The 24304-nt window shown below is 34.0% G+C and overlaps 1 protein-coding gene across 5 annotated transcripts in view; it reads right to left on the reverse strand.

Moving 5' to 3' along the window:
- Positions 1 to 24304, reverse strand: part of LOC140436811 (uncharacterized) — a 321169-nt gene that overhangs the window by 114902 nt on the left and 181963 nt on the right. For all 5 annotated transcript variants that reach the window (XM_072525934.1, XM_072525933.1, XM_072525932.1 and 2 more), the window contains exons 4-7: positions 18855 to 19614; positions 15588 to 15692; positions 10223 to 10633; positions 4217 to 4378 (exon numbers count right to left, since the gene is read on the reverse strand). In XM_072525934.1, the coding sequence (XP_072382035.1) occupies positions 4217 to 4378; positions 10223 to 10633; positions 15588 to 15692; positions 18855 to 19614 (1438 nt within the window). The remainder of the gene's footprint in view (positions 1 to 4216; positions 4379 to 10222; positions 10634 to 15587; positions 15693 to 18854; positions 19615 to 24304) is intronic.

Consider the following 24304-nt stretch of genomic DNA (forward strand, 5'->3'; position numbering starts at 1 on the left):
TCTCGCTGTTCTTTCTACCTCTTCTTCAAAGTCTATGTCATCGTCGGGGTCTTCGTTGTTTCTACACGCCCTTTCTAGTTCGTCCTTCATGACTTCGGCTTTGTCGATTTCCGTATGGACAATCCCGTTTACTCCGTGTAGGGGAGGTATGGGTTTCTTGTCCTTTCGAAGGATTTTAGATAACTTCCAGAAGGCGGATTTGTTAGGATTTAGCTCATCGATATAGGAGTCCCAGCTTTCATTTCTATGATTTTGAAGCTGTTTTTTCACTTCCCTGTCTAGCTCATTTGCAATCCTTTTGTCTTCTACCATTCTTGTGCGGTAGGCTCTTCTTCTTTTCCGGTTTTTCTCTTTGATTAGGTTTTGAAGTTCTATACTTATATCCCTGAATCTTCCTTTTTGTCTTGTGATTGTTTCAGTTTTGGAGCTGGCATCGATAGCATTGTTTATTGCTTGTTCTAGTTTTATTAGACTGTCTTCTAGTTCTGTAATATTATTAATTGTTGGGATGTTACCGATGTTCTCGCTCACAATTCTTCTAAAGTTTGGCCAACTTGTTTTCTTTCTGTTGTGGGGCTGCAAATAGTTAAATTCTGTTGCGCCCAGGGTCAGGACGATTAGGTTATGTGTCGAATCGCCTTCATTTAGAGAGTGTATCTCGTATTGTTGACCCACGTTGTGTAGGATTGCAATGTCGAGATACGTAGGGAGTTCTCCGTGGAAACATGTCGGTTCTGTTGGTCCGATGACATATGTGTTCGGTCTGTTCTCGAGATGGTTGCAGAGATATCTTCCGTTTCGGTTGGTCGTCCTGTCAAACAATTGGGAGATCTAGCATTTAGGTCTCCAATAATTATAGTTGGCTCTTCTGAGTTCAGTATTAGCTCAGATCTTCGTTGAAAATCGGATCATGTGGTCTAACGTAAGCTGACACTATTTTTAGTGTTTCGTTGTTGGCCTTAAGTCGAATAATTGTGGCTTCCATTGTCACCAGTCCGTCTGGTGTTGGGATGTGCTCGTGTTCGAGTCCCCTTTTGACTAATATAGCTGTTCCTCCTGATAATGCTCTATGATCCGTTCTATAGATATCGTAGCCTGGAAATTTTGTTTTTTTCCTTTCCACTAGTTTGGTTTCTTGAAGAGCTACGATATCGAGCTCTAATCTGTTTATTATTTCATCCAGAAGGTTGATCTTTTTGAATATTCCGCCGGAATTCCATGACCCAATGCGTAGATCTTCGTTTTGGTTTGCTAACATTTTCGGACGGCTTCTCCAAATGGCAGTCATCATTTTTGTTGCTTTGTCCATCATGGACATCATTTCCATCATTTTGTTATTATACTCTGTATGGAAGTTTGCGATGAGGGTAGCTGCGTCCTGTACCGACACTTCTTGTGGTTGTGCTGGAGATCTGAGGTGGTTTCAGCGGATTTTTTCGCTGCCTGTGCGTAGCTGACTCCTTTGTTGATTGGAGCGCTGTTTATGGGTCTTCCTACCGGTCTTGTTGGGGCAGGTGTTTTCTTTTTGGGGGCCTTAGAGCATCCTCTATAATTTGCTGTGTGCGCTTCACCACAGTTTGCACATTTGGGGTCGGTTTCCCCGGCTTTCTCACAGTCGTTACTGATGTGGTTTTCTCCGCATTTTACACATCTGGATCCGCAATGGCAAGCCTTTGAGCTGTGATAGAACCCTTGACAGTTATAACACTGTAGGGTGTCTTTTGTGATTTTGAATTCATCCTCCACATAGATTCGCATGTAGCATATATCAGATATTTTTTTAATTTTTGCAACGTCTTCCTCTTTGAGGGTGACGATGAAATGTGGCAGTACTTTTTTATCAGCTTTTTTGGAGATCATATTGATCACCCTTGTTGCTTCTATTCCTTTATTGTATAGTTCGTCTTTAATTGCTACTGTGCTAGTAGTAGCAGATAGCCCTTTTATAATGACTCTTTTTAGTTTATCGCTATCTATGGGATATGCGATGAATTCTATTTTTGGACTGTGTTCTTCTAGGATGTGTACCATTCCTAGGTAATCTTTTCTGGTTTTTGTGTTAATAACAATCGATCTGCCTGATCGTGCAAACTTATTGACTGATATTATGCCTTGGTTGGCTGCTCTCTGCAGGATTTTTTGGTGTTCTCCTACAGTTTTTAGGATTATCGCCGGTGGTTTCGGCTCTTTTACTATAGGCTCCTCGCTTGTTTGCGGTGAGTCTTTTGGTACGTCATTTTCTTTTTCAACTTGGCTATTTTTGCTCAAGTTATTTTGGGCAGTTTTCTTTTTCTGGCTTCTTTCATGAGCCTCTTTCGCAGCCTTGTTAGATTCGATTTCTTTCCGCTGATTTATTATCTGCGTCTGCTTTTCGGCGACGCTTATTTTTGTTTTCACACTACTGTCTGATTTCTCAGTAGTGGTGCCTGTCTTTTTTCCTTTTTTGTTTTGGACTTGTGTCCAACCTGCAGGTTCTTTGGTTGTTATGATTCTTTCCGGCTCTTTAGGCTTGCCTTTGCTACCGGATGGCTTTACGGGGGGAGGTGAACCGATTCCTAGTTCCACTAGCTTTACAACGTCATTATCGAGGGAGGCTTTCCACGGGTCGATTTCCATTATTGACTCCTCTTTCTCCTTGGCTGCTGTTAATGCCATTATATGTTGTACAAGTTTTTGTATCTCCTTGTCCTTTTCTTTGTTTTCGTTTCTCAGCTCAGTCATCTGAGCGAGAAGGTCTTGGATTTGTTTATTTGCCTTTTCCTCGCGGATACGGCTTTCTTCTTTAAGGGATTTGATCTGTTCCGTCAGTACATTGACCGACCTTAAAAGCTCATTGGCTTTTTCCCTTTCCGCCATTTCTCTGGCCTTTTTCTTTACTTCTTCGTCTTCCGAAGAGTCTTCTTTGGGCCTTAGCCTTTTCATTTTCTTGCCGATTTCGGGCTCGGCTTCATTTTTGGAGACGTTGTCCACGGCGGGTTTTGTCTCTACTACAGTTGGGGGTGGGGCTTCGCGCGATTCTGCAGCTGGGCTCGGCTCTTCGTCGATGGCGTCCATCGTATTGATATCGTCATCGGTGTCGATTTCGCTTTTTTCTTCCTCCGACTCGGGCAGATAGGAGTCATCGTCAGATATTACGATTTCTATGTCGTCGATCGCGGGATTAGTCGATTTAATAAATTTATTATATAGCTCGATCGAGCTGTCAACAGAGGGGTTTGATGATTCGGCTAAATCATTCTCTTCTTCTTCTTGTGTTGTCACCTGCGTGACAACACTTTCTGGGGGGGGAATATCACTCATATTGCCGTAAGGCAGTGAACAAATAGTTCATAAGATATGAGAAAATTCTACTTAGACGACTCTGTTTTTTTTCCACCGACTGACCGCTGTCAGTACGGCTTACTGGGTGCCGTCCCAGGTACCTCGCGGTAGTTCACTCCCTGTATTCACAGTGAGGGATCCTCTTCCTGTTTCTCACACCTCAGGAGCAGGGGCCGTTTCTGTCCGACCTTGTCAAATGTCAAGGCCTTACAGTGTCATCCCTGACGACACACTGAGGTGATCCCGAATTCTTCGCAAACGCGAAGCTATTATAGCCTCCGCGAGGAGCCTATAAAAACAGCTCCTCGACGGTTTAACTAGTAACAACCTCGCATCCGCTTTTCGCTAATATGTAGGACAAGTGCCTATGCCACACTCGGTGTCTTACCCACCGGGAGCTGAAAAGCTCCGTTGACAATAGGTCAGTCGCCCCCACCTAAGCACGCTTCTCTCTCACGTCCGTACTGTTCGGCTGCTCGAGTCGAACTGTATTAAGAAGTTCAGTAACAGGGTTTAAACTAGAATGAAATATATAGGAGAACGAATATTAATTTCCGATTTTTTTTATATTTCTTTGTCTGTCTTTCCTGTAATTATTCAACTAATAGCTCTCATTACGGAATCATTGGAAAAAAATCTTTACATTTTAATTTACACTAAGAGTGCGGGAGATTGGTTCTATATACTATTCAAACTCTATATAAAAGATAAAAAAATATTTATGTATACATCAAAATAAAAATTAATGACGAACTAATAGATGTTTGCAAAATCAGGCAGATATAAAACCGAAAAACTAATTTTATTATCTACATCAAAAATACGTTTAGATATTTCAATATTATTAAAATAATTAAAAATTAGAGATGTATTATTTTAGTATATTGTTACTTACCATAGCCCTTACAGGAGTAATAGCAGGAAGTGTCGGTATATATGGCACCGAAGGTATGGTTGGAATATACTTGGGCGCTGTGGTAGTAGAACCCCTGCTTGAGTATTCACTTCTGTATTTACCGCGGTCAAGCTTTTTAGAAGTGCTGGTATATTTTGGTACCTATAACAAACACAATTTAGATCTAGTAAAAAATGATCCAAGATATTCCTTTAAATACGTTCAAACCACTAGGTTGGCCTAAAAATTGGCCAGATTGTAATAGTTACACATCTTTAAAATTAAAAAAATAAAAATTATCAAAAATTAATAAAAGCTATCAATGACCATTAATAGAACCACAGGCTAATGCGATTACATAAATAGTACCCAACAAATAATAATATTTGTTGCTAAAATTTTTAAAAAAATTTTTTAAACCGAAGTAAAAGCTCTTTGACATAACTAAAGAAATGACTAAATGATGTAAAGATCAAAATGATTATAGACGTCAATATAATTTAGTCTGAGCTAAATGATGATCTTAGGTTTAAAAAGCAGGTTGATCTAACAAAAATAGATAGATCCTTTTGTTTAACCATAAATCTTTAAATCACATCAGTAGTTTACCAGTGAATATCGGTATAATACAGAGGGAGAGTCGAGCAAAGTCGCAATACGGAAACGATTTCGAAATGTAGACGAATTGAGTAGTGTGTTTCACCTGGTGTAAGCATGTAAATACACCATCGCATATACCGAGTGCAAAATTATTAGTGACAAAATTCGACAACAAAAACCGAAAGTGCTACAAGACTAACCTAGTGAGTCTGATGAGAAAGCCTGATGCAGCGATCAGCCTTATGGAAGAAAGGTAAGTACCTCTTCCAATTTAAGTACTCCGGAAAGTGACATATTCTATAAAATCAATTATGATAATCTCGATACAGGAGCATAGCATAGGAAAACTAGCATATTAAAAAATAAAATAAAAAAGAGACATCTAACACCAAAAACGAAATCAAACACCAATCAAGAAGAGATATAAAAAACAGAACTGTCAACGCGAATGAAACAGTCACAAAGTTGGAAAAGGTTATTAAAGGCTAAAATAAACAATAAGTATATTAAAAAACTTGTTGCCAAAGATACTACAACACATTAGGCATTATTGAAAGGTTTGAGAAGCCTCAAATGACATACCAGAACTGAAAAAAACTGACAATCAAAAATCAGAGCCATTAAGGCTCCAAAACCAAAGATCCGAGTACAAAGAAAAATTTTCTTACACTAGGAACACGAAAAAGCTATTGAAACTGAACTAATAACAATTACAGCCAGATATAAAGCTGATGACGGTAAATACATTTTAAAAAATCACAGAAAATCCCATAAAATACAAATCAGTCCAATATAATAGGTTGTTTTTAAACTAAACAAGAACAAGGTAAATTAAGTATTTATCTGTAGTATCCCGAAAAATACAGAAACCGCAAAAAATAAAAGAACACCTAAAAAATCAAAATATTGAAGAACCAAAAATTTAATATGCGTTCAAGAAGAGCTGACGCTAAACCACTCCCAATGTTTATTGTGGAAGTGCCTCAAAGCTAAAGGACCAAAATTCAAAAGGTACAAAATATCGGTCATTTAAATATCAAAAGTATGTTGTCGTTTCATCGTTTTCGTGGTCTTTCTACTGATCGTCTTCTTATTGTCATCTTCTATTTGTTGTTATTCGGCTTATATGATTGTTCCATTTTACTCCTGTATTTCTTACCCAGTCATTAATGTTCTTTACTTTGCATCTACGTCGTATATATGTACTTCTAGCTCTGTTACATAGTGTCTTATTATTTTTCTAATCATTTTTTTTTGTCGTCTCTGTGTAAGTTTCTGTCGCATATGTCATTATTGGTCTGATAACTGTTTTGTAAATTCTACCTTTCATTTCTTTCCATATAATTTTCTTTCTTCATATTGGTTTATTCAGGCAACCTGATGGTAGTTCTATCAGTAGTATTGCGTCGATCGTCTGCATAGCAGATTATTTTAATTTCTTTTTCTCCTAATTGGTATACTTTTTTAATTCTTACATTTTTATCATTTTATCCTTAATCAGGTTAAACTATTTAAAGAGGACTCAGAGAATCGCCTTGTCTTATCCCATCACCAGCTTCAATTGGGCCAGTTCGTTCTTCTTCTACTTTTACGTTTATTGTGTTATTTTGGTACATATTTTCAATCATTCTAATTATTCCTAGATGTATCTCTGTTGTGTACAATAAGTAGATAAAGAAAAAATTTAAATATAAAAATAGTACAATGGTGTAACTGTAAATGTGTCCATTATCATGTGTTCACAATAGATGGAATAGGTATTAATGATGAATGCACAATCTATTACAAACGTCTTTAGGTTTAGAGAATATGGAAGCGACTACAGTAAAAGTATATATACGAAAAATAACATCTTATAATATTGTTTCGAACATGCTTTCAGCATGGCCCATATAACGGTTGCAACTCTAAAAAGGCATCAAGAACATTCGCGATGTATCGAGTGAAAGAAAGAACAACAGCTCACGTAGGCGAATTAGAGGTGGGACTACTCCAGAATATTCTCGAACATAATACTTTTACGATGTTAGAAGTAGAGTTTAGTTGATAAGAGAGTACCGAACTGTAAACTTATAAATAAATATATTTATATAAATTCGAACCGCTCGTTTTATTTAATCTCGCTACAGTTAGTGTCCGGTGTGAGATTTGAACATAAATTCAACAGTGACTTTTGAAAAAGACTTTTGAACTTAAACAAAAGTATTATTCGTCGGGAACATCCGCGTAGTTCGGTAGTGATCTTTGTATGAAAGAACATTTAAAACGTACGTGTGTGCCTGACCAAAGATGCTGCTAGTAGAACTTTCAGTTAAACAGTTTCGTGAGCAACTAGAAGAACGCGATGAAGACTGCAGTGGGTCCAAGAATATACTCCAAGAACGACTGAAGACTGGGCTTAACAAGAATGGAGGAGACCCAGAGACATTCCAGTTCCAGTCAGCAGAAGAAGCAGTTTTAATGAAAATAAAAAATGTCTCGCAAATGATAGAAGAATCTATTAAAAAAAATTATGATAAATTCGAGAATGTTTCCAGAAGATTCGACGAGAAATTTGAAAATGTCTCTCAAATGATAGAAGAATCTTCTAAAAAAAATGATGATAAATTCGAGAACGTTTCCAAAAGATTAGATGAAACGTCTCAAATTATTAGAGAAGTAGGTAGACAAAACGACGAGAAACTCGAAAAGTTTTCTAAAAGATACGACGAAGTATGTATTTAGAACAATGTGAAATTTGAAGAAGTCTCTAAAACATTCGATCAGATACAAAAAAATGTAAACAACGTAGAAGAGAAGATCAAACAATTAGAGACCATGATAACTAACACCAAAGTTAGTTATACCACCAATTAATACGGTAGCTTTAGATCCGGTAGTGAAAGAAGAATAATCTAGAGATAAAATGACACATCATATGAGATTCAAATCGCCACCATTTGATGGAAAGTCCTCTTGGTCCATATGCCTTAGACAATTTGAAGCTATTGCAACAGCCAATCATTGGACAGAACAAGAAAAAGCTGTTTCCTTGACTGCTGCCTTACGAGGTGATGCTGCAGATATCCTAAGATCGATTCCTAAGGGTCAAGAAAAATGTTACCAGACCTTCTTCACTTGACTAGATAAACGTTACGGAGATGCCCATCTACAACAAGTCTACAAAATACAAATAGGAAGTAGAATCCAACGAGCAAGTTAGAGTTTGCAAGAATTTGAAGCAGATATTGCTCGTATAGCGCAGTTGGCCTATCCAGAGGCACCAGACAACATTTTGGAAGTGCACTACAGAAAGCTTTACGACTATCAAGACTATCGAGTACGAACCTCTGAAGAGAGCGACGAACAAAGCAATAAACGTCTAGAGGAAATTGTACGGAAAGTAGTTCGTAACATGATGCCGAAAAGACACGAAACCAGATGGTCGAATGATGGCGACGTAGGTCACATTCGCCGTAAATTGCAAGAAAATAATACAACATACAAAAAGTCATTCAAATGCTGATGCTCAGTCAAGACGGCCATACAGTGCAAATCGTAATCATTGTCTTGAAATAGAAGAACGACTTTGCCCCGTAAGACGAACCACCGTCATTAATGATCAATGGCAACCTCAACAGCTACAAGACGCTCAAGCAGATGATCCATGTATAAAAAGAGTATTGGATTGGATGCGTCGAAGTGAAAGACCTTCTTGGCAAGACATTAGTGCATGTAGTCCCGAAGTCAAGTGTTACTGGAGCCAATGGAATTGCCTAGTGCTGAAAGATGATACAATATGTTAAATCTGGTAACGAATTCAGAAGAACACACCATAATTTTAGTTATTAATGTCACTTTATATAAATTGTGAGGTGCAACGTTGTTACTTTTAAAAATGGTATATTTTTAATTTCGATTATAGTTAATTTATATTTATCCACATTGTCAATGTGACAAATCAATAATAACTGTGTATTTACATTTTTTTTTAAACCATAAAATTAGTCAAATGAAATATATACAAGGCGTAATGTCCGACTACATTAAACCTTTAATAAGTGCAAAAAAACGCAAAAATAATAACTTGGAAGATTCATCAATACATAAAGAGGAGAAAAAAACTGCAAAAAGCAGAGGCATGTGGCATGGGAGATTACGATTACAAAAAATTGTCAAGTTTTGCCGATTAATGTAGAAATAATTTTAGGAGTCATAAATGCAAGGTCTTTCTCTTGGAATACTAACAAAACAGAAATGGACTTATTAATAGGTATATAGAAGATAGAGAATACATATCCACCACAGACATAAGTTCTTTTCCTCTTTTACTTGTTGGAATAAAGGGGATTTTCTTCGTTTATTTTTTAAACATAACGCTTCTTGAACAAATTAAGCAAGAAAAAAATATTTAAACAATAAACGAACAATCAGATCATAATGTTAAGTAGATAAGCCCCAGTGTACCAAAATAGATATATAAAGAAGCCCAACTTCAGAAGAAGATTTAGTCAAAGTATTAGCAGCCAAAAAAGCATAGCCAACGGAACGATATCAGATTGACTGGAATGGATAAAACGTAACTAGTGGTACGAACAAATGGGTTCTAAACCTTCGAAGGCTTTTATACATAAATGTAACTGGCCAGGATTGAATAAGATAAGGCTCACTACATTTGAGTAGTACCAACTCGAGCCTTAGAACTTTGTAGTAGTGTCATTAAAGGTCATAATAGACTTTGTTGAAAATGTTATGTAAAAAGAACAACTCTAAACTGGTGGTAAGTCAAAATATACTTCTTAGGTCGAGTTATTAAGTAATATTAAACCTAACCTAATTCAACCTAATTATAAGAAACATATCAAATCTTTTCATCACAGATGAACTAAAAACAAACGAGCTGAAATTCAAAGATATAATTAAGGATGTGTTAGACACATGTACAACTATAACAGAAATCCCATTAACAAGAGGCAGATTCCAAAAAATTAACCGAGAGCTAAAAAATCTATTAAAAAAAAATAGGATAAGAAGACCAGCAAACAGAACCAAAAACCGAGAAGAAAAAAGTTGCCGAATAAGTTAAACCGTAAAGTACCTAAAACAAATTTTTATCTAACATAGAAACAATCGGGGAAAAAAAATCGACCAGCTGAATAAAAGAAAAACATGGAAATGTCCATTATGCTCTCTTGAAAATTTTAGAAGGAAATGGAAAGAACTTAATGTCCTCTTACGATATAGTCTACACTGTTATATCTAAGACTACATTTCATTAATGTTCATAAAGCAATGTAGATTGTAAAAAAGTAAGACAAAACAGTTAGGTTTTAACTCCTATTACATATACAATAAAATATTTTATCTTTTAAACAAAAATATGAGAGTTAATCAAGCATATATTACAGTGTAAGTAGTTTTAAGTACCTTAGTAGACAACAAAACAGGATCTTCCGCTCTCTTGATATTCCTATTCCGATTATAGGGCTTAATCTCTATGTTCTTTTCAGCGACAGAACCTCTAGGTTTGAACGAAACTGATTTCTCTAGTTTTGGAGGAGTACTGAACGTTCTAGGTGTTAATGTTCTAAACTTCGTCCCTCTGGAAATGGGAGTAGTGGAAATAGTTACAGATGGTGTGTTTCGTGAAGGAAAACGTTTTTCGGAAATAGGTTCTGAAGTAGTGTAAGGTGTGGTTCTGGAAGGAAAACGTTTTGGTGGTAAGGGCTCGGATAGTTTATTAACAGAAGAGGTCGGTGTTGATCTACTTCGATTCCATCGTGAAGAGAATGATGTGGGCAAAGCTTTAGGTTTTATTTCATTGTCACTATCAGTTACCTAAATAAATATAAAGGTTAATTAAACAAAACAAGTACAGATTTAAAAGCATAATACTCTTTTATTTTTATTGTATAAAAAATGGTTAACAATGATTTTTTTCTCATTAAAAACAAATCCTTTCACACAATTTAATAAATTGTTTTTAAATAAGGAGCTATAGGTATTAAAAATTGTAGTGCGTCTTCGTTATTAATTGAATAAAACTAAAATATATTTTTGTGTATATCAGATAAAACACTTTTATGTCAATAAATTTTAAATCTATCTAAATTATTGGGCTATATTAAAAGCAACGTTCTTCTCAATAAAGAATTATCTCCATAAATTAAAAAAATTTAGACACGACTGGTATAACTTCCTTCAGCTTATTATGGAAGGGAAAATAGAAGGCAGACGCGGCCCGGGTAGACGACAAATGACCTGGCTGCGCAACATCAAAGATTGGACAGGATTAGACTTTCAAAGTTTAATAAGGAAAGCCCATAATAGGAAAGACTTTGCAGAGGTCATCGCCAACCTTCGCTAAGAGGACGGCACGTAAAGAAGAAGAATTAAAAAAAGGTGTAAATAGCTTGGCTCTCAGATTTCTAAGGGAGCTCTCTTTGCAGAGCACAAAGAGGTGGTGGAGAATTTAAAAGAGTCGGACCCTTTTAATTGTGTGTGTTACTGAAGAGAACCAATTCTTCTTTTTTGGCTCTGCAACTCTAAGTGAGTCTAGGCCGCTAAAGTATATATGTATAAGTATATAGAGGACGCCAATGCTACAATTAAATTTAACACTATATATTACTTTGGATTTACACAGATGTAATTGTTTTTTAAAAACCTCATGTTATGTATGTCGTCTATCTTTAAAAACATTAAACAGATTAAAACTTGCTCAGAATAAAGGATCTTCTTCTTACTTTGCCTATCCGTTAGAGATGTTGGCGATCTGTATGTCTATTCTAACTTTGCTTGCGGCTATTGGGAATAACAGGGTTGTAGACGTATTAAACCACTTTCTCAGATTTTAAAGCCAAAATATTCTGCTTCTCCTTGGTCCTTTCTTTTTAAATAGCCATATCTCTATTCATTTTTCATGTCATGGCCAAAATATATATTATAATTGTCGCTCAATTCTCAATTATTTGCCCAATCACATATTATAAATCAATACTAAAATATGTAGTAACAACTTTGTAAACTATGCCATCAATTTTTATCGGTACAGGTGGCTACGTAGGTAAGGTAAACTTACCTGTCAAGGGGGATAATTTGGTCAAACATTTTTGTATGGAATTTATAACTTAGGTAGTTAATACAAAAATAATGACCTGCGACCTAATGTTGTACAAAAATATTGGTATTCGTAGCAGGGACAATCTTTGAAATTTTGATCCCATTTTTGGTGATTTCATACGGTTCATTATTGGCATATCAAAACTTTATTGGCATATCAAAACTTTATTGGCATATCAACAACTTTATTTGGATTTATTGACCAGTTCAAATTGATTGGCCATATTGGATTTTAACAATTAGTCAGGACATACAGCCACATGTGTCTGCAGCTCTTCAGAAGCCATATAACAGCTATAACACACAAGCAGCCCATCGAAGCAATAAGTAGCACTTATTAACTGTTAAGCTTTGGCAGGGTTCATTATTGTTTTTTTATTCTTTTAAATAAATATGTTTGGTTAAAATTTGGTGTAGTAAAACTACACTTTTGTAATAACTTTGGTCAAAATTTTAACTTTCACGTTGGCTTTAATTAATGTGGTTATACTTATTTTAGGATGGCACTGATGATGGAATGGTTATTTCGAAAACGTTTTGTGATGTAGCCCGATAGGGTTTTTTATTAATATACCTTTTATAAAGGAAATTTTTTAAATATACTTTAGGTTATCCCAGGATCCCAGATGGCATTTAGAAAACCTAACTCTCTCTCTCTCTCTCACCCTCTTTCTCTCTCTCCCTTTCTCTCTCTCTCCCTCTCTCTCTCTCTCTCTTTCAGAATATCACTCTTTATTTATATCAGCCAATAGTGTAACGATGAATTGTCGACATCACGTTCGTTTCATTAGTCTATCAGGTTCCATGTAGAGCTTTAGTCGTCCAGGTGGTCATTTTTTCTTCCTAAAATATATGCGTTACCTTCGTTCCTATAAAATACATAACACAGTCTTGGCATAGTATTTAATAGAATTTCATCCCTCATGAGAACAATATGGATACAGAGTCCCTTTCTAAATCCTGCCTCTTCTCGTGACTGGTATCTGTCTAATATTATTGTGAACTTATTAGTTACAATTTTTTTAGGAGTTTAGTGTACAATAACAGTGTTACTACTTCGTTTTAGACTAAGGGATCTTATTTTCTCGTAGTATTTTATTTAGCAGAGGGTAGTATGTATTTATAACGGCCTTTCCTTCATTTTTTAACATTGCTATAGTGACTACATATTTTTCGGGCGATTTGTTGTTTTTCATTTGTTTAAGTGCTTTTCTTCTTTCTGCTTTACTAATTTCTGGCTGGAGCTTGGAGTTGCCATTCTTAATTTTAGAGTTCGATATCCCATTTTATTCTTCAGGTGGTTGTTCTATACTGTTGTCAAGTCCTTGCTAATATTCTTGTGTGACAGTAAAGATAATGTAAGGCATTATAAGTTTATATTTCTTACTATTATGATTTTAATTCGATACCCGTGCTTCTTTTTTTTGCTTTTTTATAAATTTTTTAATGGTTTTATTCAGTTTCGTCATTTCTACACTTTCTCTTTTGCACATCTATATAAGTTTTCTTATTTTTCCCATTAATATATTCGATGTAATAGAAATTTAGTTTTCTTGATTGTGCTACTTTGTCAAAAACTTGCATTAGGATATTTGTTAGGGCGGCATTAAGTTCTTTATTTGTTTGTTTTGTATCTATTTTCAGTTCCTTCTGAACAGCTTCCTTATACTCGTTTTGGTAAAAGCCCGACTTATGTCATTTCTCATTAAAAACAAAATTTTATTACAAATAAGTTCGACTTTTTATCTAATTAGATGTACCAGTGATGCTATGTTTTTCTGTACTACATAAGGTTTACCAAGGACTAAACAATAATCTATACACTGCCACTGTTTTTTTGTCTATGCCATAGCTTTTGATTGTGTAAATCACGACAGTTTAGTAAAAAAACTAAATTTCTGCGGAGTTCGAGGTATTTCTTTGAATTGGTTTAAATCTTATTTGGGAAATAGAAAATAACTAGGTAGAGCAATCGATACTGACTCTATTCACAAAATCATTTTATGTGGAGTACAACAAGGTTTAGTATTGGGTCCTCTACTTATCCTGATTATTATAAATGACATCACCAATTTAAAAATCGATGAAAAATTTTTTCTTTTTGCTGATGAACAAGTATCACCTGGAGAAACTGTAATATTGCAACTCTGCATGCAACTATAACTTCTGGTCTACCTAAAATAAAAACCTCGTCTGCCTCTAATTGACTCTCTTTTAACGTGGATAAGGCAGTAAGTATTATCCTATGAAGGAGCTCTTTAACCCTTGCTTTTTAATAACAGCCAGATCAGTATCGTTAATTCTTTAAAATTTCTTGGTATTTTTATAGACAGTAACTTTAAATATTTCTTTCATATTAATTTGTTAAGTGAGAAACTAGACTTAGCCTGCTATGCAATAAGTTTTTTTTTAAAGGAAATCATTTAAAATCTTAGAAAATACCATATTTTTCTTTGTTGGAGTCTCATCTAATGGTCGTGTTTTTTGAGATTCTAATACAGCTGCTCAATTGGATGTTATTTTTAAATTACAAAAAAATACGGTATCGCTTTGGCCTCGGAAGAACAACATCTTGCAGAAGCTACTTGAAAAATAAAGAGATTTTATCACTTTATCGATTTTATTTACCGATCCCGTCCACTAAGTTAATAAAGAAATCTCTATTACTTTCGGCAAAAAAACTATACAACCATCTCAAAATCAAAATGACAAAAGCCTATCTATCTGAAAAACCATATTTTATTCAGTGGAAAAGTTTCTTAACGAATAGCTAAAAAATTACAGTACCTTTATGTACAAGTAACTAAAGTATTTTTATATATATTTCGATATCCCATGCAGCAACTTCAACTTAGTTGATAAAATTTTATTATGCAATTTGCAATTTATTAAAATTTTGCAATGGATTGTTTATTTTATTATTCACAATTTATATAATTTCAGTAAATTTTAATTGTTATTGTTATTTTCTGACTTTTTGTAAACTTTGCCATAAAGCATAGTGCCATAAAATTGTACAATTTTTAGTGACAATAAAGCATATTTTTATTTTATTATATTGATGTTTTCTTAATTTTGCCATGTCGAACATTGGTATTTGGTTACCTTCTATCTTCTTCTTTGTATTCAGACTTGCACATAAGATATTTACTGTTACAAGAACTGTTACATCTTTCATAATATATTTGTATGCCAAAAGAACGAAATTTATTTCATTTTTCGTTGCTTCATTTAGACTTAACCATGCCTACTTTCTTTAGGGCAAAAAGGAATTTATTGCAAATAGTCTTTTTTCTTCGTTGATTAAAAGTTTACCAATCTTAGCATTGATGTCGTGAATGATTAATGTAAATTTTATTTTATTTGTTATTATTATATAGATTTTTTGTAAATTGCTTCTATTGCCTCATCTTGACGTGTAGAACTTGGTGCGTAGCACTCTTTAATATATTAATCTAAATTATGAGCATAACTTAATTTATATTTTGAGCAAAACCTCAACACTAAAGAACATGCCTAAGAATTGTAAATTTGTTCTCTATTTTAGTAAAGAAATAAAACAATAATTATCGTGATTTTCCATATTTCTAAAATATTTTTAAATTCTAAGAGTTGTTTGGAAAATAAACACTATCTTAATCTTAAATACTATTTCTCAATATGAAATTACCTCTTTAGCAGGTGATGGATGAAACGTGGTACTAAACGATGGGACTGAAGTCACGACATTGCTGGCTCTAAGAAGTGGTAATGAAGAAGGCACTGGTCTTGACTCCTAAAACAGAGAGGTCGTTATAATTTTATAAAAACGAGTATTGTTGTTGGATAGCATTGTGTTATTGTTTAATATGAGAAGGAGAATTTTATTTAATTTGGTTTTTTACTTGTTTTAACAGAAAGAGGTAAAATAAAAAATAATAAAATTGTGGAGAAATAGTTTGTTATCGATACTGAAAATGGGATGCTTGATATTAAATTATTTAACATTAATCCAAATTTGAAATGAAAAGTTCATAATAGTTAATTTTATAAAACAAAACAAATACCAATAAAGTATGGTTTTGAAGTAGTTTTGTTGTAATATGTTTTGTATTGGTTACTATATCTTTTAGAATAAACCACAGTAATTGTAATTAAAGGAGAGGAAAACAATAAAAGAAAAAAAAAATAAATGTTAATTTAAAAATAAGTTAAAGAATAAAAACAGTCAGATATATATGAAAACATAATATAAGAAAATTAATAAAATAATTATAAAATTGTCTACTTTGAACGTAAGAGGTATAAATAACAAGGAAGAAGAAATAATTGAAGAGATGAAACTACGAAAGATAGGTATGTGAATAACTAACATGAAAAAGAAGGTCGGGCTCAAGGTACAGAAACAAAATAGTTAAAGTAAAAATAGATATGAAATACAAACACAACCAGCATAATGGTGGCGTATGGACTGAATAATGATACAAGAATGGAGAAAAAGATAATTTTTTCGAAACGCTATAAACAGAGATAGAGAACGAAGGAGAAAATATTATATTGATGGGAGACCTAAATGGTAGAGTTATAAGAGACTATAAAAGGAATAAAAGATACCTAGGGCAGCATGGCAAAAAACGACAAATAATAATGCAAACAGAATTATAGACCTATATCCAGCAAATTATATAGTTATAGCTAATTCAAAATTTATGCACAAGTACATACACAAATTTGCCAGACACGTCCGCTCGAGAAAAGAAAAATTCATCATAGACTATTTTCTAACAAAAAAGAAAACTTAAAAATGATAAAAGATTTAAAGGTAAAACTAGAGGCTAAAATAAAGAGTGAGTATTACATACTCATATTGAAAGTATGTATGGAGATATACGCGTAACATAATCTAGCAAAAAAGAAAGAAGATAACTAGAAGAAAAAATAAAAAGCTACAAATTAAGAGAAATATGAAATAAAGCAATATCAGCAAAAACTAAATAAACAGTTTAAGATAAGGAAGATAATGGACGATAATTAAGATAGGAATAGAAAATAAATGGAATCAATTTAAAAAATATATACAAACAACAGCAAAATAAGTATATGGAACAACAAAAATAACAAATGTATATTCGAAAAAAAGCAAATGGTGGATAAAGAAATACAACTTAAAGTGAACAAAAAACAAAATGCATGGAAAACGTTTCTAAAAACCAAAACAGGGGACGAAATAAAATAGTCAGAAGCAAAGTAAACGAGAAGTAAAATAAAGCAACAAAGCAATTCAGGGAAGATTTTGTTCATAACATTTTGGGAATAGAAATTATGAAAACAACTAAGACAAAAGAAAGCATTTAGAATTTAAAAAGATAAAGAAAGAAATATTTTTATTACAGAAAAAGAAATAATGAAAATATAAAAACAGTGCTTGGAAGAGCTAACAGCATGGAAACAGCATCCATAGAAATTAAAGGGAAGTGGTTGATCGAAAACGCAATTTAACATATAACAATAAATGAAGCCGTTAATAAATTTAAATGTAAAAAATCTTCAGGATATGACGAAATGACGGCTGAAATATTAAAATATCTGAGTGTAAAGTCAAAGGGAAAGTTACGAGAACTGCTAAATAAAATAAAAACAGTAAAAGTAATACTATCATTTATAATGGATGATGCAGCATGGACTGTAACTCGCGGCAGAGAAAACAACACGAAGGATGTGGCATAGTGGACAAAGATATTGATCCTAAAAATAAAAGATTGGATAGACTATGATCACAGGCGACTGGATTATTTTCTAACGCAGGTGCTAACAGGACACTGGTGTTTTAGGACCTACCTCTCTATGGCTGACACATACGATGTTAAAGTGCAACAAATGGATAGTAGAAAGGAATAGAATGGAAAAAGAGGCAGGTGTGAATTTTGTTACAGAGAGAGAAATGATTGAGGGAATGATTGAAAATAAAATAGGTTGGACTAGTGCACACAACTATATCCGTTAAGTGATTAAGAAAAAGAAGAGGAAGAAAGGCAGAACCAACGGCAAAGGTAAGAGGGAAAGATGCTGTAATTTGAAGGTAAAAAAGGAAGTTAGACTGTATGAGTTAGATTGTGTGGGATAAACTGTATGAATGAGACTGTGGGGAAGGAGGAAATGCCCGACTGGGAGCGATGGTACTCGTCTTCCACGCGCTGCCTGGAATGGGAATCCTCTCAAAAATAAAAAACAAACACAGTTTTTAAGACCAAAAAAGGGTACACAGGAAATAAAGACAGGGAGCATTTTTGCTGTCAGTCTGTGGATAAATAAAAGTAGTGCTTCGGAAGTGATGCCGGCCTCACAGCGGTCATTCCGCTTCCGGATCGCTTCATGACAGAAGAGGGTCTGATTTAACAGATAGGCGTTCGGCTTAAGCCCCTCCTTGCACCTAGAATCAAACTAATACCCTTGTAAAATGTAATACATAAAAATTTAAAAAAAAAAAGGTTATCAGGAGGTTAGAAGAAGGGGAAAGGTAGACACCATAAAGGGATTAAAAATCTCTTATCTATTTATTTAAATCACATCAAGGTTTCACTTATATCATAACATATTTTCCTACATTTTGATGTACCATCCATACTAAGACTACGCATATAATTAGTTTTTATATTGGTCCTGAGAGTTGTATTTTTTTCTATATCATTTAATATTATCAACAATGTAATTTTAATTTTTTTATCTAATCTCTACGTGACTTTATTTGATAAAAATCTGTAAAAATCATTATTAAAAATCCAGAAATAGTTTGAGTTATAAATCATAAACTGCAATTGTCGTGTATTTACATACGACAATAAATTTTTATATAACGACGAACATTACCTTAAACTAAACTAAAACTAATCCCATTTTCCCAAGGTTTTGAAGGACATTATTACTGTTTTAGATATGTTCAGAAATAAAATAACGTTACCTTTTTTGATTTAATTAAAGCCTTGAAAGCTTCTGGATAATTATCAGACTCGTCAACTTCTTCGGAACTTGCTTTTTTAACTACTACTTCGGATTTCTTGCTTCCTCTGTACACCGGAAGAGGTTTTAATTTAATTTCGTTTGAATTGTTGGAATTGGCTTTCTTTCGTAATACTTTTTTACGAGAAGTTACTTCATTTATTTCTGATACAACTGATTCTTTAACTTCGGACCTTCTGTTAGGTAATGAACGCCTTACAGAAGATTCTGTTCTGGTTTCTACACTGACACTAACTGCAACTCTAGATCTTGCTGGAATTTCTGTTGATTTTATTTCAGTAGAACTTGCTTGAATGATTTCTAAACCTCCTCTTCGTCGAGATCTCGCGTCAATTTCGTTTGTTTTTCTTATCATTGACTCATCTTTATCTTTACTTAAATTACTTTTTTTAGGTTTAAAAACAACATCAGCCCTATTCATAATACGTGTGTTAATCAATTTGGGTTCTACTTCGAACAGAGGTAGTACTTCTAGTTTTTGTTCGTCTATTATAGGCATTTCTCTAGATCTAAAGCGATTTCTTGATGGAAATGTGGGCACTGAGGATTGTTTATCGATTTTAGGTGTTGTTGTTCTTCGACGACTGCGTGTGGGTATTTCTAATGTAAGTTTTTCAGGTGTGGGTAAATCAATTTTTCTTCCAGTTCTAGATCGAGATTCTGGAAATTGTGTTTCTGCTGCAAAGACTGACGGACCTTTTCTAAAACAACAAAATATGTATAAATTATTACTAAACAATAAGTAATTTTGGTTATTTTTTATTGCCAACAGAAAGGAAAAAAGTTGGATCCGGAAGAGCAATAACGAGTTTTAAATGCGATAATTTCGAAAATATCTTTCATTTTTTCGTAGCAGCTTTAGTTTATTTGTAAACGTTTTACTAAAAAGTTACGACAAGAAAAAAGTTTTACAAAGCAAAACTAAAATTTTGCTGGTTAAAGTAAAATCAAAATATCTTGTTTAAGTACTTCAAAATATTCATTATCGTAAACTCACAATTTTCCGATACCTGCCTAATCCTCACGACCAAAATTCACTACGACAATCTTTAGTAATAAAATTTTATTATTATGTCATCTAAAAGCAGACCTTGAATTTTCTAAACATTCTTTCTTATATATATATGGTGGACATATTATAAAAGAAAACAGAAAACCTGTTTACAAGTTTGGAAAAATAGCTTACCTGGACTATTCTAGCATTTACTTGAGAGAACATAAATATTGGGCTTCACATTTATTTGGTATGTTAAATATGCTTTAAAAATTTTCGGCAATTGTCAATGGGAAAGACGAAGTGTCTAAATTGTAAAGTATCAATAAGTTGGAGGCAGGTAAGAAACTATCACGATGATTTTTGCCCTGTGAATATTAAAGGTATCAATCGGAACAATAAACAAAAATGGACATATCCTGACCTAGATTTAGCAAAAAGCCAATACAACATTCTAAAAAACTACGCATTCCAATATTTAATAGTCTACCTACACTCCCAGTGGATGACAATGAAAGATCAAGATCAAAGTTTAGTATTTGCAATCGGATAACCATAGTGATTTTGAAGCAAATGCGGGAAACCCCAAGGTGTCATTCACCAAGAACTGAATCACTTTATTAGAGAGCTGAATCGATACAAGGAAGATTGTGATGGACCTGCTACTAGATAAGAAAAGAATGTACTATATTTAGGTACTAATATTATATTTTATGAAAATGAAATATTAAACAATATCACTAGTACTGAAGGTCAGTACGAAGAATATCTGTGGGCAATTCGTGTCGATATAAATTGGTATACTGTCTACATAGAGAGCAAAATGTATATACACAACGTCCTTTGTTTTTTATGTCTTTGGAATGGCAAAGCAAAAAATCAGCACTAGTTTAAAAAAGATTGGCTTGTGAAAAATGTCATGATTTAAGAAAACGAACCTTTTGTTGCAAGAGAAAAAAATGTATCACAACTCGTGCATGCCAAGTTGGGACTTGACATGAAGCAGTTTGTAAAGGATTTAAACGAAGATAAACCACATTTTGGATACTCACATAAATTTTCTGGAATAAGAATAGGAAAAATAAAAGCGGGATTATTTGATGGTCTTCAAATAAGACATCTAATAAGGATTTACAATTCACACAATTATTGAACGAAGTTTAATTTATTGGTTGATGTTCGTTGAAAAAGTATAAAATTTCTTAAAAATCATAGGCAGATAATTACATACAATTAGCAGAACATGATCTACTGATCATGAAAATCGGAATTCAAGATCCGGCAGGGAAGGTAAATCTAGCTCAAACCGTGAGGCCTTCCAGGTCGTTATCAAGAGAAATCCTCACGAACCAAACTACAATCTAAATGATGGATCTCTAAGAGTATTGCGAACAGCCATAAAGATAGGTACATGGAACGTTAGAACAATGTACGAGGCGGGAAAAATCTATAATGCCATTCAAGAAATAGAAAGACTCTCGATTAATATCATGGGAATAAGCGAAATGCTCTGGACAAATACGGGATACCGAGTTATCAAAGATCACAAAATATTCTACTCAGGAAATCTTAAGAACGAACATATAAATGGGGTGGGCCTAATTATGAATAATAAAATCGCCAACTGTGTCAGTCACTTTGTACCTGTATCAGAAAGGATGCTCTAAGTTCAGCTAAACACAACTCCCATAAAAACAAACATTATTCAAGTATACGCTCCTACAGCGGACGCCCCAGAAGAAATCATAGAAGAATTTTACAATGACCTTACTAATATTGTCAAAAGGATTCGGAAAAACGAAATAATACTAATAATGGGAGACTTTAATGCCAAAGTTGGCAAAGGACAAAGTGGAAATTTAGTGGGATCCTTTGGTCTAGGGGAACGTAATGAATGCGGAGACCGTTTGATTGAATTTGCAACTGAAGAACAGCTCGTAGTGACAAACACCTTCTATGATCTTCCTCCAAGACGACTATATACGTGGAAATCTCGCCAGGATACTCCAGATCACACAGTACGAAATCAAATGAACTATATTCTTATTAACAAACGATTTAGAAACTCTATAACATCTGTTAAAGCGTACCCGGGATCCGACATAAATTCGGACCACAATCCACTTATCGCCAAAATGAAACTTAGTTTAAAGAAAGTTCAAAGACCAAAAATTATGAAGTACGATATTAACCAACTGAAAAATAAAACAGTAAAGGAAAAGGTACAAAAACGCCTAAAAGAAAAAACGTGGGCTCGTACAGAAAAACCATGGGCCCGTACAGAAACAGATAACACAGATGTAGAACTAGAAAATTTGCACAAAGTAAGTCAAGAAATAACAGAGAAATACTTAAAACCTGAAAGAACAAATAAAAAGGAATGGATAACGGAGGAGATTCTATGTATGATGGAAGACAGAAGAAACGCTAAAGATAATAAGAATTACTACAACAACATAAATAACGAAATAAAAAGGGCTATTAAAATAGCAAAAGAAAATTGGTTTAGCTCGAAGTGTACAGAGATAGAGTTATTACAACAAAAACATGATTCATTTAACCTCCATAAAAAGATTAAAGAAGCGGCAGGCTTATATAAATACAAGAACACTGGATTCCTGACAGATAATCAGGGAAACATAGTACTGGAAATAGAACATAAAAGAGATATTTGGATTAAATACGTAGAAAAAACTTTTGAAGATATACGAAGTAACACTGGTATTACAACAAACACCAATTGCGAATCTGGACCACCATTTACAGTCGAAGAAGTAAAATATGCCATCAAAAGCACCAAAGATGGTAAAGCAGTAGGCCCTGATAATTTTCACTCAGAATTCTTAAAACTTATGGTCTATGATGGCATAAAATGGTTGACAAATATATTTAACAGTATATATGATAGGGGTGTGGTTCCCAAAGAGTGGTTAGTGTCAACTTTTATAAATCTTCCGAAAAAACCCAATGCGAGAAAGTGCGAAGACTATAGAATTATAAGCCTTATGAGCCATTTACTTAAAACATTTCTAAAGGTCATTCACAAAAGAATATATACAAAATGTGAGGAACAACTAACAAGAACACAATTCGGATTCCGTGATGCTCTGGGAACACGGGAGGCCCTTTTTGCTGTACAGGTGCTATTTCAGAGATGAAGGGATGTGAATTGTGACATATACGTATGCTTTATAGATTACCAGAAGGCATTTGACAGAGTAAAACATGACAAATTAATGACTGTAATGCAAGAAATTGGAATTGACAACAAAGATCTTAGAATTTTCAGAAACATTTACTACAATCAAACGGCCAAAATCAAAATAGAAGACCAGTTAACTGATAAAATTACAATAGAACGTGGAGTACGACAGGGCTGTATTTTGTCTCCATCGTTGTTCAACATTTATTCTGAATGGGTATTTAAGGAAGCTTTAGACGGTTGTGCGAAAGGAATACTAATAAACGGTGAATGGTTGAATAACATCAGATATGCAGATGACACTATAGTTTTTGCCGATAATCTGAATGACTTAGATATTAACAAATCGCATAACAGAAGTCAGCAACAAATACGGACTAGCTCTTAACATAAAGTAAACCAAATTTATGACAATTAGTAAAAAACCAATACTAAACGCTCATCTTACAATCAACCAACAGAATATCGAAAGAGTCGAGAAATATACATATCTAGGCACCAATTTAAATAGCCAATGGGACCACTCAACAGAAATTAAACAGCGAATAATAAAAGCAAAAGCAGCATTCGTTAGAATTAGAACCATTTTCAACAGTCGAGACATATCATTAAAAACAAAATGCCGTCTATTGAACTGCTACATATTCACAGTTCTGCTCTACGGAATGGAAGCATGGACACTGACTTTGCATCTATGAATCGGCTCGAAGCTTTCGAAATGTGGTGTTATAGGTGCATCTTACGTATATCCTGGGTTGACAGAGTTACTAATGTGGAGGTCCTGCGTAGAATGGGGAAAGAATGTGAAATTCTCATGACCGTCAAAACTAAAAAGTTGGAATATCTAGGACACGTAATGAGAAATCAAGAACGTTACGGCCTTCTCCAGCTGATTCTCCAAGGGAAAGTAAATGGTAAGAGAGGACCGGGAAGAAGACGCATTTCCTGGCTTCAAAATTTACGAAAGTGGTATAACACGACTACCACTGAACTGTTCCGCGCTGCAATAAATAAAGTAAAGATAGCCGTGATGATCGCCAACATCCGGAACGGATAGGCACTTTAAGAAGAAGAAGCAGAACATAAGAATATGCTTTTCAATTTTAATATTCTAGAGTAATATCATGATCAAAGAGACTACGAACATACCGAGGGAGAACTAGCTAAAATCTGGACTAACTATGCTTCATTCCTC

Source organism: Diabrotica undecimpunctata, chromosome 3 (assembly GCF_040954645.1).
Source record: "Diabrotica undecimpunctata isolate CICGRU chromosome 3, icDiaUnde3, whole genome shotgun sequence".
In the NCBI taxonomy this organism is placed as follows: Eukaryota; Metazoa; Arthropoda; class Insecta; order Coleoptera; family Chrysomelidae; genus Diabrotica; species Diabrotica undecimpunctata.